Genomic DNA, 18218 nt, shown 5'->3' on the forward strand with positions numbered 1-18218 from the left:
ATTAGACGGCTATAATTTGCTTACGCAAGACGGATGTATATTTTTATATTCCAATAAAATGAATCGTGTATTTTATTCATTTTGTAAAAGATCAATGCATCTTTCCTATTTTTAGTGTATTTTGGTAAGTATGTGCTACTTATATTTGTAATTATATAGGCACAATGGATTTAAAGGAGTATTTTTGAAATCTCACTTGCCATTTCTCTATCCTTGAAAACTAAAGACCATTGCTGATTTTCGATTGGAAAATCTTTTCTGTTGACATATTTTCTCTTACTTTAAATAACGAAATCTTATCTTAGCTACCTTTTTTACATTGTTCAAGCCACATTGCCCTATTCAAATAGATCTGGGGTGCACTAAAGCAATGAAGAGAAGAACAAACGGAGACGTGAGGCAAGCAGAGCTAAACAAGATGCTATTATTAACTAATAATGTGCCATTATATCTATAAAACAAAATATTGATCGACATTGATCATCATCACCAGCAGATGATTTACATATTAGCTTCACCGGCTGCGAGGCGAAAGCTAATAACTGCGACACAGTTAATATTTCTGCAGTTATTACCGATTAAAGTTGCTACTGTTATGTATAAAATATTAAAAATCAAATCAAAAAAATTATGCGTCGAATATCTTTCTCGAAAACCAATAATGATCTGGTCTCATATTTTTTCTGTATTAGACTAATCTATAAGAATTAAATGAAAGTGATTTTGAACAAATATTTCACTTTTTTTTTTCGTACACATTTAGGTCGCGATTTGTGTATGACCCATATATATAATTATAATGCATAAACATTTCAGTTAGTAGTATATTTTTAACTTTCAATAGGTTATCTACACGCACATCTGGGTACTAAACTCTGATTTACACTTTTTAAATAATAAATAAATTATTTTATTCTTCTTTCTTTATTTTATTCTAAATTCTAAATAAATTATTTTATTTTAACGGCACCTATATGTAATTTTTATACCGATTACGGTATAAATCTTGAGGTCTAGCTCAAGAGTTTTTAATATCTATGGTCGTACATATTACCTTTGGATATTTCATATTTGTATTCTGTGCATATTACTAATCGGTTTGTCAAAATTGGTTGTCTTCGTGCTTTTATCTCCTCGAAATTACTACATAAATAGTTAATTACTTAGTAATATATTCGCTACTTGTGTGTAAGTATATTATTAAAATTAACAATATTATTATATATATATATATTTTATGACAACTGCTTTGTTTTCAGGTTCCAAAGCATCTTTTGAGGCTACGCCCTATTTTGCACGGACTCCGTTGTTCTTTTAGCCTTCAACATAGGCCTATCAGACACTGCCGTAATGGATATGATGGTATCAACTTTACAACAGCAACGAGCTGTTACTGAGCAACTTCGAAGGGAAGCCGCGATAATGCGTATTCCTGTTTCTGTAGCTGTGGCAGATATTGTACGATATATAAATGAACACGAACAAGAAGATTGTTTGCTTGTCGGCTTTTCAAGTCAAAAAGTAAATCCTTTCAGGGAGAAAAGTTCTTGCACTGTTCTTTAAACTAAAACATGATATTGGCGTTATTTTTGTGGTAATTGAAGCACAGGATCTTATTTGTAACATGTGAAATTTATATTTTATTATAACAACATAATATAATAAACTGTATTTGCTAACACTACATTTATATTATGTTCTCATAAATGTAATATTTTTAAGTCCCCACACTATCTGTATTTATTAAAGTAAACTTCTCTACATAGTTTTTTTATTTATTTTGTACCAGAAAAAATACATATTCAACAAATAAATTTGTACAAAAAATATATCAAATGGCAGCCTTATCACTAAAAGTGACCTCTTCCAGGCAATTTAATCTTAGAGGAATCAATTTAAAAGAGCAGGCATGGTGTTATGAAAGATATATATATATTTATACACCTAATTTAATACCCCACCTGTGATGAGTGAGTGACCTTTCGATTTTATATATATAGACTAGCGGCCCGCCCGCGGCTTCGCCCGTTTGAACTACACAATTATTTATTTAATATACTGAATTACTTTATGTTCTAATATTTCATGTTTGCAGCGCACTTAGTGATTTCTAATATGAACGTAATTGTTATAAGAATTTTGAAAGTTTGACGGCTTAAAAGAATGCAACCTACATTACCTACTATTTAAGATCGGTTATAAGTATTTTTTTGTAAATACATACATATATTAACGATTTTTTTAGAGCGCTTTGCAATATGGATTTTTTATTTTTATTTACTTTCACCATATGTTAAAAAGAAATATAAGTATTAATTTGAACTATACAAATAATTTACAATTGCATAAACAGACTTAAAGATGAAATAACTGGCCTTGACAGGGATTAGTTCCTGATAGGGCTCTTATCACTTTTATATACATTTTTGTTATAGAGCATTATTAATTTAAACAAAAAAAATGTTATTCTCACTTACTCCCAGTATCAACATGTTGGGCCTTAATGTTTCGAGTAACTATCAATTAGTATCGCGATCATACGGAAAGCAAGAGCAAGTTGGTATCAAAGACACTGGGAGTCACCGGCAGAGCGAGACATTACTTTACGTCAAGACACCGATTGGTAATGTAAAGATCCCAAGATCGGCCTCATATGAAGTACTGTTCTCATCTCGAGGCACGCGCCCCAGTATCATTTGGAACCATATGTTTGCATAGAATCATTTGAATCGGTGAGGATCCAATATTCTGTAAAAGGCTTCACACTTTGGTTTTGCCAGCATCCATCATACCAAAAATTCTATTAAGTCAGTCATTTTCACAAACACAAACACAAAAATTCTACTAAGTAGTTTTAAGCCTATATTATCGATATATTAATTGACCTAATTCTTAAGTTTTTATATCTTTATAATCAACTTCACGCTGTATCCAGCACACAGTGGGGTGGGCAGAAGGAATCTAGAGCTAAGATACTCCGTTCCACATTTTCCGCCGATTTCTGGAGGCATTGCGTATTAAGTGGTGGAACTCAACGTCACGCTTTGCCTCGACACCAGAGCGAAGAAATGAAAATATAAATTTAAATAAATATTTCATTTCCTCGAGTAGACATAAAACCTACAATCAGTCGCATTTACTATAACACTTTTGTGCTTCTGCACCACGACTGGTCTCTTTATCTTTCTTTTTTCAGCATCACGCTGTATCCCGCACAGAGTATAGGCAAAGGGAACCGAGCGTTGAGACACTCCTTTCCCCACTTTCCACTAAATTTTTCGAGGCATTGCGTGTTCGGTGGCCGAACTTCACGCCTGGCTTTTGAATTGCTGCTAGAGCGAAAAAATAAAAATATTAATGTACAATAATGCATTATTACCTCGAGTGGAAATCGAATCCACACCCTTGTGCCCCTGCACCACGAAGGCCTATATTTTTCATGTGCAGATTGCGCTTTTATATCCTTTAATTATATGTAGAATATGAAATACATTATATAGTTAATAGATGTTATAACTTATATCCCGAAAAACACACCCTTAGGGGTCGAATTAAAAAAAAACTTGTTTCAAAATCCATGACAAAATTCCATCTAGGGTGGCAAGTAGACACTAAAATAATTCGTATGTAAAATTTGAGACTTTTGACCAGCGCTTGTAATTACGAAATTGCATATACAATATCAACCCCAAAACTACATGCTTAGGTATCAAATTTAGCAAAATCTCGTCTTAGTTAACAACTACTTCCTATAAGTAACGCTCATGCAAAATTTAAGACTCCTAGCGCTTATAGTAACGAAGTTTCATGCAAACAATCAACCCTAAAAACAACCCTTTAGGGGTAGAATATTGGAAATTCCCATCTCCGTGTGTACTTACGTCCTATAAGTGACGTCCATAGAACATTTAAGACTCCTAGCGCTTATAGTAACGAAGTTTCATGCAAACTACCCATCCTAAAAACAACCCTTTAGGGGTGGAATATTGGAAATTCCCGTCTCCGTGTGTACTTACGTCCTATAAGTGACGTCCATAGAACATTTAAGACTCCTAGCGCTTATAGTAACGAAGTTTCATACAAACTACCAACCCTAAAAACAACCCTTTAGGGGTGGAATATTGGAAATTCCCGTCTTAGCGAGCACCTACGTCCTATAAGTAACTCCTATGCAAAATTTGAGATTCCTAGCACATGTAGTTTCTGAGATTTTGTGATGAGTGAGTGACCTTTCGATTTTATATATATAGATTATCTGAGTGCATAAAATAGAAGTAGAATCTCAACCTCTAGAACTATTATTTCTAGAAAATATTTTAAACACAGCAGTAACAGAACTATGTCAAATATGGTTAAGTAGACTGGAGCTTGGATTGGAATTTAGTGTTAATGAACAATTAAAGGTGCCTCAAACTGGAGTACCGCACTAAATTCCTCTTGCAGCAACACTATAGATTTGTTACACAAAATTACATTGATATTTTCATATAATTATAAACAAGGCACTGATAAAAAAGAACAAAATTCTACCTAAAACAACTTCTCTGATTTTAGTAGTTACTGGAACTTAATGTGAAACTACTATAGATATTATTATTTTTGTATTTTTAGGTAAACTAAAGAGCCAAAATTCAAGGAGCTGGTTGTTTATTGGCAGTAATTATTGCTGCATTTTGTTTTATCTGAGCAGGTCATGGATGCTAACCGACTATGCCAAATAGTTGTATTATTTAATTAATATTTTATTATATCTAGGTATTAAATAAAAAATATAAACAAACACATTTGGCTTAATGCTTTATTTGTGCACAGTAACACAGGAAGTAATGGAACCACAAATTTCAATTCCATATTTAGGCTCAAGCGTGGAATTGTTTTACATTTGGGTATAATATTTGACTATGTGTACAGCCTTTATGTATTTTGTCTACAACTATATGCACCAAAATTATTTTTCAATATCAGCCAGTAGAAAAGTGATTCGATTATAATGTTTGTTACAAATAGAATACTTCATTATTTAATTAATTTAACTTATACATTATAAGATATCAGTAATATTTGGTGTTTGAGGTTGACTATATCTTATTTAAAATTAATATTTATAGCATTATGTAGAAATAATTATGCTAAAATTACCTAACACAAATATAACTACATACAAGAAACAATATTGAATAAGTGTTACAATAATATGCTTACACTAAATTTACATCAATTATTTGAATGTGCTCAAAATGGACATAATTATGCATATTTTTTATAGAATATCATTGACACAATAGAATTTTGCAGTGCATTATTCATTTTTAAAGTGCTTTGTTTTGTGATGCATATAATATTCTTGGAAATCCAATAGTCATAGTTGCAAAGATGTTTATTAAATTTTAGTAAAAGCAGAGGTGCAACAAAATTGTGTTATGTATTTAAAAACAATATGTAAACAGTATTATTTTATCACATTACCCCATTCATAACAATTCCTATTCCACTCTAAGCTATAGTGAGCAATGGGAGACTGGTAAATTGTATTCACGGCAGTGGAGTTAAAATTAGGTAAACTTATGTAATATTTGTAAATGTTGAGCAAATTTTGGAATTAAATGAATTATTCTTATTCTAGGGATAAAACTATATAAAAAAAATAAGATTACCAACTATCAGTCTTTTAAATTGATGTTGAGTATCAACCTTGTAGCAATTTTTGTCTCTCAAAAGTTTACAAATAAGTAAAATGAACTAAAAATCATAATATCAAGTAGCAAGGCTTAGTTTCTAGCAATCTATTGTCCCATACATTACATTATACATTAAATATAATATATCAATTCTTACATGATTTTATTAGTTTTTATATTTAAATTCTTAGCATACCATAATAAAAACCTACTAAAACAGTAAAATTATTATGTTATGCAATACAAAAAACTATTTCTTTATATCTGACAATTATTCTCAAAAGAAAAAACATACTTATTAAGATTTTTTATTTTTGATAGTTCACTGTACTTTATAAATTTTTAGTTAAGAAAAGCAATCTACAAAATTTCCAAAAAAACACTTGAGAGAATTGTGTTTACTCTAATGGTATACTAATTCTATTTATTAGACTTTATTATTATTCATTCATTTTAGCTCATATTCATAAGATTAGATTCTTACACTTTACTAATAACTATATCCAACAGTTAGTTGCTTAACTTACGGGTATTGTATGGTATTCACCAAAATTACATTTACCTGGCAACCTTAAACAATTGATAATTTGTGTTTGTTTAATGCTGTGTCCCGCATGCAGTAGGGTAGACAGATTAGGATTAGGTTCCCTAATTCCGAGTAAATTTGGAAACATTGCATGTTTGAGTGGCAGAACTCAGTGTCGCGCTTTATCTTGCTATCAGAGAGAGAGATGAACCCATAAACATTATGTTTACAGTCACATACTGTGCCACTACTTCCTCAATAAATTACTAATTCATTCTATTAAAATTAAATATTATTACAAACATATGTAAATCTACCTGGATAAGCATATCAACTATAATATACACATTTTATGTTCATTTAATATAATTAATAATAAATTAAATAATATACAAATCCAGTATTTCCTTACAAAAGGCCTCTTTCAATTGGTGTCTTTATAGTATATTTCTATGAATGTTAAATATTCTTATAATTTAAAACACTGTTGGAATTAAATTAAAAAAAAATAATATTTTGAATAAATGATTTATAAAACAACTCAGCACATTTGTGTAACTTTTATGATGTTTATTTACAAATAGAATGTCATTGATTAATTAATTAAACTCATATGGGATAAAATGTATGTAATCATTAATATTTATATAATTTAAAATGCTGTTGAATAATGATGAAGACTACTTTAAATAAATGATTTATAAAACAATTCAGCATTTTTGTAAACTTTTGAGATGTACCATCCCCATAAATAAATGATTGAGGTTTAAGTTAGGATGCAAAAGGTTTTGGTTTTTACTTTACACTCTCTCTTGGCTTGGGGGGGAAACATCTTCAGTTCCATTTGCAACACTTTGATGATATAATTTGAGTAATTCCATAGCATCTTGTGCTTGACGCTTCTCTAGTAATATTCTGAAATATGTAATTAAAACAATATATTGTGATGTTTCTATTATATTTAGTTTTAATTTCAGTATATTGACTGAATTATTTACATTTCCTTAACAAGAATGTTCCACTACTCATCTTGCAATGTTATTGTTATATTAAAGAATCAAGATAAAATATACATATTTGCTATAAAATAAGCAATCAATCAATCCAATACACCTACATATAGTATGGGGAAAAAACCTAATGTTAAGACTTAAAACACTTCTTCCCCCAATTTCTGTTTTATTTTCGAGATATTGTGTTCTTAAGTAGCTGAACTCAATGCCACCTATTGTCTTCATTACCAGAGTGAGCAAATGCAATTATGCTTCAGTAGTTTTTCATCATTCTCTATGAAGTATTATTTTAGTTTTAATAAAGAATTAGCTGTCATAGTTATTCTTTCCAATTAAGATACCCAAATTATCACTATCAAAAGTTAACAATTTCCCCTGATGGAAAGTAATTAATAAGTGTCATTTATTATTATTCAAGTTCCCACATCCCTTATTCTCAAAAAAATATGGTTTACAACTATAGGTAGACAACTGACCAGTAATTAAGTAAGCACAGTAAAAGTGAGTATAGTCTTCACATAGATAGAAGTTGTGACGACAACAATCTTGCTTTAATAAATTATTCTTTGAAAGTTATTGGTATCGAAATGAGACAAGGCCGGAATAAATAGAAGACACAAAACCAAAAGCTTATTGAGATCAGCTCTGTAGTGCGAATTAGTCTTATTATGTATATAAATAGGAATACAAATATACAATATATAGAAACAATAAATATTACCTTCCAGAAGCTTCCTTAATATGTTCAAGTATTATTCTGTTATCTCTGTCAGTTACAATATCAGCTAAACTATCAGGATCCATGTCTGATAAGAGTTCTAAGTCTTGACCACCTAGTAGTGAAATATGACACAAGTTGTGTTGCAATCTTCCAACCAGATTTGCCACTTGGGCCTTGTCTCCCAAAGTTACATCATCAGTCTGATCTAGTGAAACTTGGCATTTTGGCATGTTTGGTGCCCATTTTTCATTTCCATGCAAGATCATCAGAGAAGTATCTGGTTCGAGCGTTGAAAAATATTCCTCGTCGTCTACTTCAGTACCGTCACACTCGAGAACAACAGTCAAATTTTCAGATGGTAAACCCAACTTATCCGGCACTTTAGTTACCAAATCTTCTAATGACGAGGCTACAATGCCTTTTTTCTTTTCACGATTTAGATCACATATTTTATATGGCTTATTAATATCATCCTCCATGGTATTTTATAGGGTAATATTAATTAGATCTTAATGTAATATAGGTAAACAGATTAAGCCGAATATTTTATAAAACTTGGTTTATCTTATTTTTAACTGAAAATAAAGAAAATCGGTTTACTACTACGTTTTAATGAAAAAGTGAAGGAATAAATTATCTTATTTAAATTTTGACGTCTAGTCTACGATAATTGCCATACTAGAAAACATAGAATGTAATGTATTGCAGTAAATATTTAATTCGCAAAATAATGCTTATAATAAAACAAAATATATCACTGTGACTGTAATTCTATATAGATAATTCCAATAAACTTTACAGTAATGTTATTATAAGTACTTATTTATAAACACGGAAATCAAAACATTACCGGCGAGACGACTGCGTCTGTCGCAAGTGAGATACTGAATGTGAGGCTGTACGGCTGTAGTGTGTGAACTGTGAATTCACAACACACCACAGAGTTATAGTTTTCGAGTCTGCGTGCAAGCCTTCTCTGCCTATAATGAGACATAAATAGCGCATTATTATTATAAATGCAAACATTTACACGTGTCAAACTGCAGATTTATTATGATAGTTAATTTTATAGATAATAATAAATAAATCAATCAAAATATGTAAATCAAATTATGTATATTTTAATATATTTGATAATATTTAAAAGTAATATTTTTACATAAGATACAAATGAAATAAATTTTGTTTCCATTAACTGTAGTTACCACTGCTAACAAAATGAAATCTATACAAAAATAATCATAATATTGCTGATTTTAATTGACCAAACAAAAGCGACATCTAAGTGTACATCTTGCATTCAGAAGTTATATTTTCATATGCACAGTTGGCCGGCTCCTTGTCAGGTGGAACAACGATCCGGTCAAGGTCGCTGGATGCGGTCACCACGGCACGGCATCACAGATATCCTTGGGATTGGTTTGTGTCCAGCATTGGGTGTGGACCATCTGAACCGACGTCAGTGCTACAGACTCGTTCTCTTCTTCCTGCCTGTGTTAAGCTCAAGATTTATATTTTAAAAAGCTTTAAAAATTTTAATATTCTAATAAGGAAAATGTAAATATTTCTGTTAGTAATCATTATTTTTAAACTCAATTAGATTGTAAGTTACAAATCTTGTTTGACCAAAATTATATAACTAGATATAATTATGTAATTAAGTAGATACTTATGAATAAATAAGAGCTAACTAGGATCTTTATTACGCAAATTACTTAATATTTTTTAGAAAATAGAATATTGGAATAAGATTTTTAACTATTTTATGCAAGGCATAACGAGATTTCGCTGTCGAGTAATTATAAAAGCTATGAGCTTTAAGACTTTTTATGGACTGATTTATAAGCACATAATGGGAGCATTTATACGTGACATGAAAGTAAAAATAATAAAGATAGCCTAATGAGTACTTACGTATATATATAGATATGTATTTCTGCATAATTAAAAATTAGTACTTACTATACAAACAAACAAAAAATAATAATTTGCAGGCAGGTAATGTACCTATACAATATTGGGGGTCATGTTCGGTCAAATGGTGGCGCGACGGGCGGAGATCAATATTCTCTCCACCCTTGTCTACCCTCAGTGCCTCGTCTATATGCATTTCTAGTTTGTTTCACCAGTTCCATCATATCTAGGTAATTATTATTTATACGACCTTGTATGAAATTTGTTTGTTATGAAATTTGGAATGAAATGAGATCTTACAAAAACAAACAAAGGAAAAAATTCGCTCTCTCATGTGGACATCGAACCTATTGCAATTATAAACGCTGTCCAATGCGTCACAAAAAAACTAAACTAAAATAACTTCACGCTGTATCCCTAGCAGGGTACACAGAGGGAACGGAGCGCCAAACGCTACGGTCAATGCGTCACGATGGCCTCAAATTGTATGTTTTATTATACAAATAAATTTATAAATAATATATTTATGTATGAATAGAATATATAATTAATTCTCAGAAGATTTTACTTACATTGTCCATATAATGTAAATTAAGTTTCTAATACACGAATATTTTTTCAAAAATATTTGATTGACTATGTGAATAAGTATTTATATGCAGAATAAATATTAATCCAATAAAATAAAATTAACATGGATGAAGCACCGTAGAGCTAAGCTATTAGTAACTATATTAAAAACTAAAGGATATCATAAAAAGTTTTAAGTAGGCGTCTACTTAGTAAGGCTCTATTTTTATAGTACTCTACATCTAGTGACACGTGTCATAAAGTATAAGTTCTATAATTATTATATGAAAATCATGAGATTTGTATGAACAAATGAAGGCTATATTGACTGAAAAACTTGAACATACATATGTAAGTATATATGTATAGTCATATATATATTCGTATGTGTAATAAATAGCACTTTTATGCGTTCTATACAGAATGACACAACAGAATGAATTGAACACTGAAAGATTTAAAACATTTTTATTTGGTTATCTTATAATTGGTTTTGAATTAGGTAAACTGCTGGAAGGAGTAATTAAACGGCCGAGAGTTCAATCCCCTCGAACGGGGAATGACCATATTACAATTAAATAATAATTATATAATAATTTTCCATAGCATTTCACTGAAAATGGAGAGATATATTATGTTAACATAATTAATAAAAGATTGCCTGTAAGAGATCACTTACAGTGATAAGGCCGCCCTTGCGCTATGTTAAAGTCCTATAATTTTCATGTATCTTTATGTATCTTTGTGCAATAAAGTATTTTTTGATTTGATTTATCAGATGAGGCCGGTCGTGGCGCAGGGGCATAAATGTGTCTGTAAACGCGACTGGTTGTGGGTTCGATCCCCACTAGAGGAAATTAAATTTTAATTTAAATTTATATTTCCGTTTTCTTCGCTCTGGTGTCGAGGCAAGACGCGGCATTGAGTTCCTCCACTCAGCACGCAATGCGTCCAGAATTCGGCGGAAAGTTGGGAACGGAGTGTCTTAATCTTGTTTGTGCTTTGTGTGAGATACAGCGTGATTTTTTTTTATTTTTGATTATATTAGGACGTACAAAAAATACATAAAAATGTTCTATGCAGTTTTATTACATTAACAATTTTGTAAACATCCACTCTGAAATACAAAGTTTACTATGGTGAAGGCCAAGGACGCCGAGTATAGCCGGCTTCAACTAAAATAAATATTCACCGAGGGAGCTTTTAACATCCTTTTACGAAATTATTTATTAATATTAAGAACATATTTTGTCGTATAATAAATAAAATTATATAACTCTTTATATTTACCGCTATATGTATAGCGCTTTGGTAAAAATATTTATAAAACGAGGTTAACTTTAGGCACATGGCTTTATGCATAATAATATCTTAATGTATGTTCATATAGTTTAATCTAAATTAAATTTACTTATATATTTTTATTTATAAAATAAAAATGATATAGTAATTCATATATTAATATTTAACTCTCAACTGAAATAATAAATGAATATCGGCCCCAATAAAGATTAAACTTGTCTATGTCGTATTTTCGGCAGTGGTTGTGACAGATAAATTAAATTCACGCTTTATGCCAGCTCTAGTATAAAATACTGAGTCCATGGAGAAAAAAAAAACAGTCGAATTGATTGAACCTCGATTGAACCTCTTTTTCTTACAGAAGTCGGTTAAAAGCAATATTAATATGAAGTTATAAATCTTCAAGATGTAGTACATGAGCTGTGGAAACATTTCTTATAAATATCTCAGCTAGCAACTACCTCCATAATAGTTATTGTTATTTCTTGCAACAATTTAGTTCTATCTGAAGATATTTTGCACTTCTTTTTATATACTTAGTCTTCTTATAAATATTGTTACAAAGAAAAACTATTTTTTTTAATTGTACGCAACATGTATTACTATTGCAGTGTGTTAGTTTAATATATTAATATAAAACTATTAAAAATATATAAAGTTTATTTAAAGTGGTCTTCATTGGCTGACTAAAGGATATTAAGGAATTATATAAAAGTCGAACAAATTTCAGAAGCATACATTCAATGTCTCTGTATTTTTGTTTACTTTTAGTTAAGTGTGCTCGTATACAAATCCTTGACATTAATATTAAAAATATAAATGTGTCCCAATTTTTTAGCATCGGTTTTTCGTTCGTAAAAGTTTAAAAAATGATTAAATAAAATTACCATTCATTTAGTCCATAAAAGTACATATATATAATTGAAAATATAGATAGTATGTTTTATTTAGACCCATACCATCTAACATATATTATATTCTTAAAGAATATTTTTTCCGCATTTAATACATGGAAAAATGCGTTCAAATTGAGGAATGGTTTTTTAACAACCGCCGGCAATGCATTCACAACAACTCTGAAGCTTAAGAAATTTACAGGCGATAATACCTATGGCTATGGCATTCTGCTTGATTCCCTCTTTTTAATAAAAACAGATGAAATTATTCCATTGAACTTGAACGTGGCCCTTGGTGTCTGCTGCGGCGAGGACAGTCTCGATTCTCGATAAGTCGTAGAGGCCAGTCGTGGCGCAGGGGCACAAAGTGTGACTGTAAACACGACTGGTTGTAGGTTCGATCCACACTCGAGGAAATGAAATATTTAAATGTATATTTTTATTTCTTCGCTCTGGTGTCGGGGCAAAGCTTTGTGTTCCGCCACTCAACACGCAATGCCTCTAGAATTCGGCTGAACGGAGTGTCTTAACCCTAGGTTCTCTCTGCATACCCTGCTTTAATTTATGTAATTTATGAATAAAATAAGCAAAATTACGTTGACCTCGATATCAAGTCTAAAGGTTCCTAATATAAAATACAAAATGACATCAAAAACGACTTTGATAGTAAATTACTTACATTTACACATAAATCTACTTAACTTGAAACGTAGTGAAATTCAGTTTTTTCTTTATCCTATATTTATTTAGTCTTTATTTACATTTCTGTTCAATAAACAACCGCTTCATCATAAAAATCAATCTTGAAATAAAAGGAATTGTGTATAAATAGACATTAATTATTTTATATCGATACAATATGGCTGCGGTATCACGAGGGCAGTATTAACCTAATTGTGAATATCACTTAGTTATTCCACGCTTTATTCATATTCTAGGAATTCGGTCTGTCATATGCGATAACTGTTATATAGGTACATGTAAACTATAGCAGTAATATTTGGAAATTGCTAATATAAACCTATTACATAAGAAATGTTAGGTACGAAGGTATATATAAAATCTGTTTTATAAGGTTTAAATGAAATAGAGCGTAAAAAAGAACCAACGAAACTTCACTACTGGCTTTTATACTAAAATGTACATGCAAATTCAATGTAAAAAAAAATGTTAAATTTATGATGATATGAGGTTATGTTAAAAAATAACTTTTCCAAACACGTTGCACTGAATCTTCCTCTGAATATAGATAACTTTTTATACACAAGCCCTAGAGAGCAGTAAGCTGTGCAAACACGGCAAAATGTACTTATTCATTCGCCATAACCGGCTCCAGCTCTCGCTTGATTATTAAAACGCTTAATTAATTCTGTCCCTAGATGCTAAATTTCCAGCTTAGCTAATGAAGATCTAATTAATAACGCTCTAAGCGCCATGAACTGCCGTGTACGTACAATGTCACTGAGTTGGCAAACTTTGTGCAAATTGCACTGTGTGGTTATTTACTCCTCTCTAAGCAGCCATCTAACCGAAGTATAAGTTGAGATTAACTATGGTTCAACGAGGTTCTGTTATTTGTACAATGAAAAGGAAATTGAGGCTAATCCTGGTGTTCGACACAAGCGTGTGACTGTGAGCGTGACAGGTTATGGGTTAGATTCCCATTAGAAGAAATGAATAATTTAGTATAATTTATTCGCTCTGTTGTCCAGGCAGCGCGGCGTTGAATTCCATCGCTCAACATGCAATGACCCCAGAATGGTCGGTTATGTTTTAACATTAGGCTGATAAGCTCGCTTTGCCTACTCTATTACATGTGGGGATGAAAAGAAAGAAAAGGAAATTGACAACATATATTTACTGTTATTAGTTTAATATATACTGTTACTATTTGTTATTGTACGTATATTAATTATTGAAAAGCAATGGATTCATTCATTAACCATTTATAAATAGCCTAGGGTTCTGTTTGCGGCTTTGCGCGTAGGTATAGACATAATATTATGCAACTGAGACCACTTCATTATTTCCCGTTTTGGCAGACATGAAAATTTTCACATAAATTTTGTTCAAAATTCAATGAGTTTGATGAGTAACATATTTATTTCGACAGATAGATGAATACGACAAACAATTTACTAATTTAGAAGAAATTTTACTAACATTGAAACTCTTCTTTTTTTAATTCAAAATGGTGGGGCCATTTTGAATCTCCTGAATGATTCACCTGAATCAACCTTAAAAAAATTGATATGTAGGTGCTACTGCAAACTGATTTTTATAGCTTTTACACAGCGTACCCAATATAGGCTTACAAAAGCAAATATTTTTTCACGGTTTTAGCAATATTTTTCATAGATGCTCCACTTCTATTGACCGTAAAGCGATGTCACAGTCGATATTATCATATATTGGATACTAAAATTCTATCGTGTTCTTTATTTTACATGTAAATGACAACTTATGACATTCTGTGTTTCCCATTTATAATATTACTATGGATTAATTAAAAGTGCCTACGCAGTGGCCGCCAACTGGTGCATGACAGGGAGAGAAAGCATGAACTGTAATATGCACATTCTACAATGGACACCTCATTTTCTATATGAGGCTTAATTCATTTAATTTACACGTGTAAGCGTTGGTTATAAAAATAGATACCGATATTATTAGTATATTTCTTTTTTTTTATATTATAATAGGAATTTACTTATACAAATATGTTCTAAAATTAAAGTTAAACAATTAGATATTACTTTCAGTAAAATTGTCTGTACCGCAGTTTGGTGTTATTGAAAAAATATATATTAATTAATCGAATGAACTAAAATGAACTAAATATTTAAAATTATCAAGACTACGCTAATTAACAAACCGGAAGACAAGTATAATTATGCAACCTATTGAGTTTAAACAATGTATAAAAAAGCTATAAATATGTTTAACTCATAATTTATATTCTTTATAAATATAATTTTAAATTCAAGCCATATAGATGATAAATGAAAAGAAATATCATTTTCAAAATTTTTTTCGGCCAATTTTTCTTACGGTTTTTGCCAGGTTTATTAAACGCAGAATTGCTTATCTAAATGAATATTTTAATTAAGTTTTCTAGGTCGGTTTCAAGACAAGAAACATTCATTTCGCGATAAAGAATCGTGTACGTTTTATGAAGTTGACGTTAATTTTAAGGTATATAATTCTTGTATATTCATTTATAACTAGACTAGATCGTGAACTCATAACTAGTTATCATATTATAATTATGAGAATTAATAAATTATTATATTTGTATATATGTAATATCTGATATCTATTACCTAACTATGACAGAGAATGGGGGGTGTAAGAATACGGAGGGGTGAGAGAATTAGGTGTTTTTTTACGTCGAACCTACAAAAGGCTGGTAATTAGAATTCATAAAAACTTAATACTCTTTAAAATTAGAAAGGGCAAGCAAAACCAGACACTTAATGCGTCCATATACTAATGTAACACGAGACTTACATTATATTTCATAAAAGTTTCAACGGTATAACATTTTCAGGAACATTGTCGCTAAAGTTCTGAAGTTGCACTCGTGTAGTACATATATGTATAATATATATTATATAGTATATATATTGTAGGTACACTTGGAATATTTTGATTAAACTATTCTGATATAATATGAAATTGTAGCGAGTTGCATACAGCTATATGACCTTTCCACAAGGTTTTTAGGTCGAGGTCAGAGGTCACCTATCCCAGGTGCCAACTACGGGTATTCTGTAGCATTCCCAATGTAGGTAATTTGTTCTGCTTCACGGCTCACTAATAAGAATAGTTTAGGATTATAATGTATTCACCAGACTGCTATTTGAGATAAGTAAAATTTCTAGATAAATGAAATTTTCCATTTTGTCAATGAATAGTTTATACTTTTTTTAAAAAGTATTTTTCTTTCCTAAGTGTGAAATAACAGTTTAAAAATTATAAAAATAAGTGTATAAGAATCTCGACGTAATGAGAACGTATGACTTAGTAGTCATAGCGCTTGGAGGGTTTCTATGAGGCGCGGATTCAAGCCTCACTACGTTCAAAAATTTTAATAACACTTTAAAAATTTATTAAAAATGTATACCAATTTATTTTAAAATCTTGAACCTTATTTCATTTAACTTTTATCTTTTATATGCATTTAAATTAATCAGAATTTTAAATGGATATCCCGATCGTGGAAATAACAACGACGAGATTAATTTGTACATGGAAGTGCTTCCTGTAATTTAATTTTCCATAATAATTGAGTCAAGTCTAGGTCAGAATAATTAACTGATGAAAGTGATCGATCATTTGATGTTTTATTTCTAAATATTGATCAAATTAGTACTATTTGTAAGTTGTATGTAATAACGCATTTAATGTTTATACCATTCAACACGAAATATCTTCAGAATTCGGCGGAAAAAGGGAACGTAAGTGTTTTAACACTAGGTTCCCAGATTCCCACTGTCTACCCTGCTATGTACAGGACACAGCCAAGCTAAAAATATATAAATATCATACTGGTACTACATTTGCAGATAGTTAGAAAACTGACAGACTTAGTTTGCTTACGGTCTTTAAATATAATCTGTCTTAATAACAACTTTCGAAGCTTAGGCACGAAATAAATAGCTTTAAACGTAAAATACTTATATAAAATTACGCAAAATCTCTCGAAATCTATTAAGTACAATTTGTTCGGGCAAAAATCTCATTTACAGTGACACCGTTTTATTATTCAATTTTAAGGGCGTCTGCCCTTCAAAAAGGTTTAAGTAAAGGTCATAGTGTGTTTTATTTGAACTTTATTTGAACTTTGATTATAGATACTCAACTTTTTTTAGGTTAGTTTCATGTAGCAAGTATATTTACATAATATATACGGTAGGGTAGGGTAGGGTAGAGGTCGACGTGGCGCAGCGGCATAAGGGCGTGACTGTAACACGACGGTTGTGGGTTCGATCCTCACTTGAGCAAGTGAAATATTTAGATTATATTTAGATCTATTGTTAAAACTAAAGTAACTGTATACATCAATGAAAACTGCGAATGCGCAATTTCAATACATTCTACATGTATCCTCTCCATTTCTTTGACCATTTTTTGTAAATGAGATATGTAATTATATACAAAATAAGTATATAGAATATTTTATCAGAAATTAAACAACTTTTATGGCTTTGATTTCTATAACAATAGTTAATTATATTGATTTCTTATACCTAATGATAAATTTAATTTCTTCATTACATTAAAACTATATGAACATAGATTTCTTACCCTTAGATAGCGTTGGCCTCAGTATAATGATACTATATTTCACGTTCTGAACTTCACGTAATATTCGAAATAGCCTCAGAATTCTAAAGTTGGGCCAGGAAACATAATTTAGACGCTATGTTATTACGTAAGACATGCATTCACAGTTTCAAGTAACTATGTCGTCAATTTTGTTTATATTTCTTTATTTATTGTCATATAAAAGTTTAAAACGATATCATATAACAAATAACATATACAAGATCTAAAAAGCGTGTTAGAATTGTGTTATTAAATGACGATGTTAGA

General features: G+C 30.5%; 2 protein-coding genes across 3 annotated transcripts; one reads left to right on the forward strand and one right to left on the reverse strand.

The window, feature by feature from the left end:
* The first annotated feature begins 1029 nt into the window (after window positions 1-1029).
* On the forward strand, window positions 1030-1761 carry Ggamma1 (guanine nucleotide-binding protein subunit gamma-1). The gene is made up of 2 exons (XM_085202320.1): window positions 1030-1188; window positions 1260-1761. Exon 2 carries the CDS (start codon window positions 1351-1353, stop codon window positions 1561-1563), a length of 213 nt encoding a protein of 70 aa, XP_085058446.1. The 5' UTR covers window positions 1030-1188; window positions 1260-1350; the 3' UTR covers window positions 1564-1761.
* Window positions 1762-4784: 3023 nt separating this feature from the next.
* On the reverse strand, window positions 4785-8914 carry LOC146529271 (DNA fragmentation factor subunit alpha-like). 2 transcript variants are annotated; one of them, XM_085201991.1, is made up of 3 exons: window positions 8789-8914; window positions 7939-8513; window positions 4785-7119 (listed from the first exon to the last, which is right to left on the reverse strand). In XM_085201991.1, exons 2-3 carry the CDS (start codon window positions 8415-8417, stop codon window positions 7005-7007), a joined length of 594 nt encoding a protein of 197 aa, XP_085058117.1. In that variant the 5' UTR covers window positions 8418-8513; window positions 8789-8914; the 3' UTR covers window positions 4785-7004. The 2 variants fall into 2 exon arrangements, with proteins under 2 accessions (XP_085058117.1, XP_085058115.1); XM_085201989.1 differs by lacking the exon at window positions 8789-8914 and having other exon boundaries at window positions 7939-8603.
* Between the last annotated feature and the right edge of the window lie 9304 nt (window positions 8915-18218).

The sequence above is a fragment of the Heliconius melpomene genome, chromosome 18 (assembly GCF_056956725.1).
Source record: "Heliconius melpomene rosina isolate 202511_hmr_F chromosome 18, ASM5695672v1, whole genome shotgun sequence".
In the NCBI taxonomy this organism is placed as follows: Eukaryota; Metazoa; Arthropoda; class Insecta; order Lepidoptera; family Nymphalidae; genus Heliconius; species Heliconius melpomene.

What these genes read in the sequence shown, in the direction of transcription:
- Ggamma1 (XM_085202320.1), top strand. Translation starts at nt 1,351, where the DNA reads ATGGATATGATGGTATCAACTTTACAACAGCAACGAGCTGTTACTGAG.
- LOC146529271 (XM_085201991.1), bottom strand. Translation starts at nt 8,417, where the DNA reads ATGGAGGATGATATTAATAAGCCATATAAAATATGTGATCTAAATCGT. An exon ending in ATTAAGGAAGCTTCTGGAAG is followed by an intron (nt 7,120 to 7,938) that starts GTAATATTTATT and finishes TACATATTTCAG; the next exon opens with AATATTACTAGAGAAGCGTC.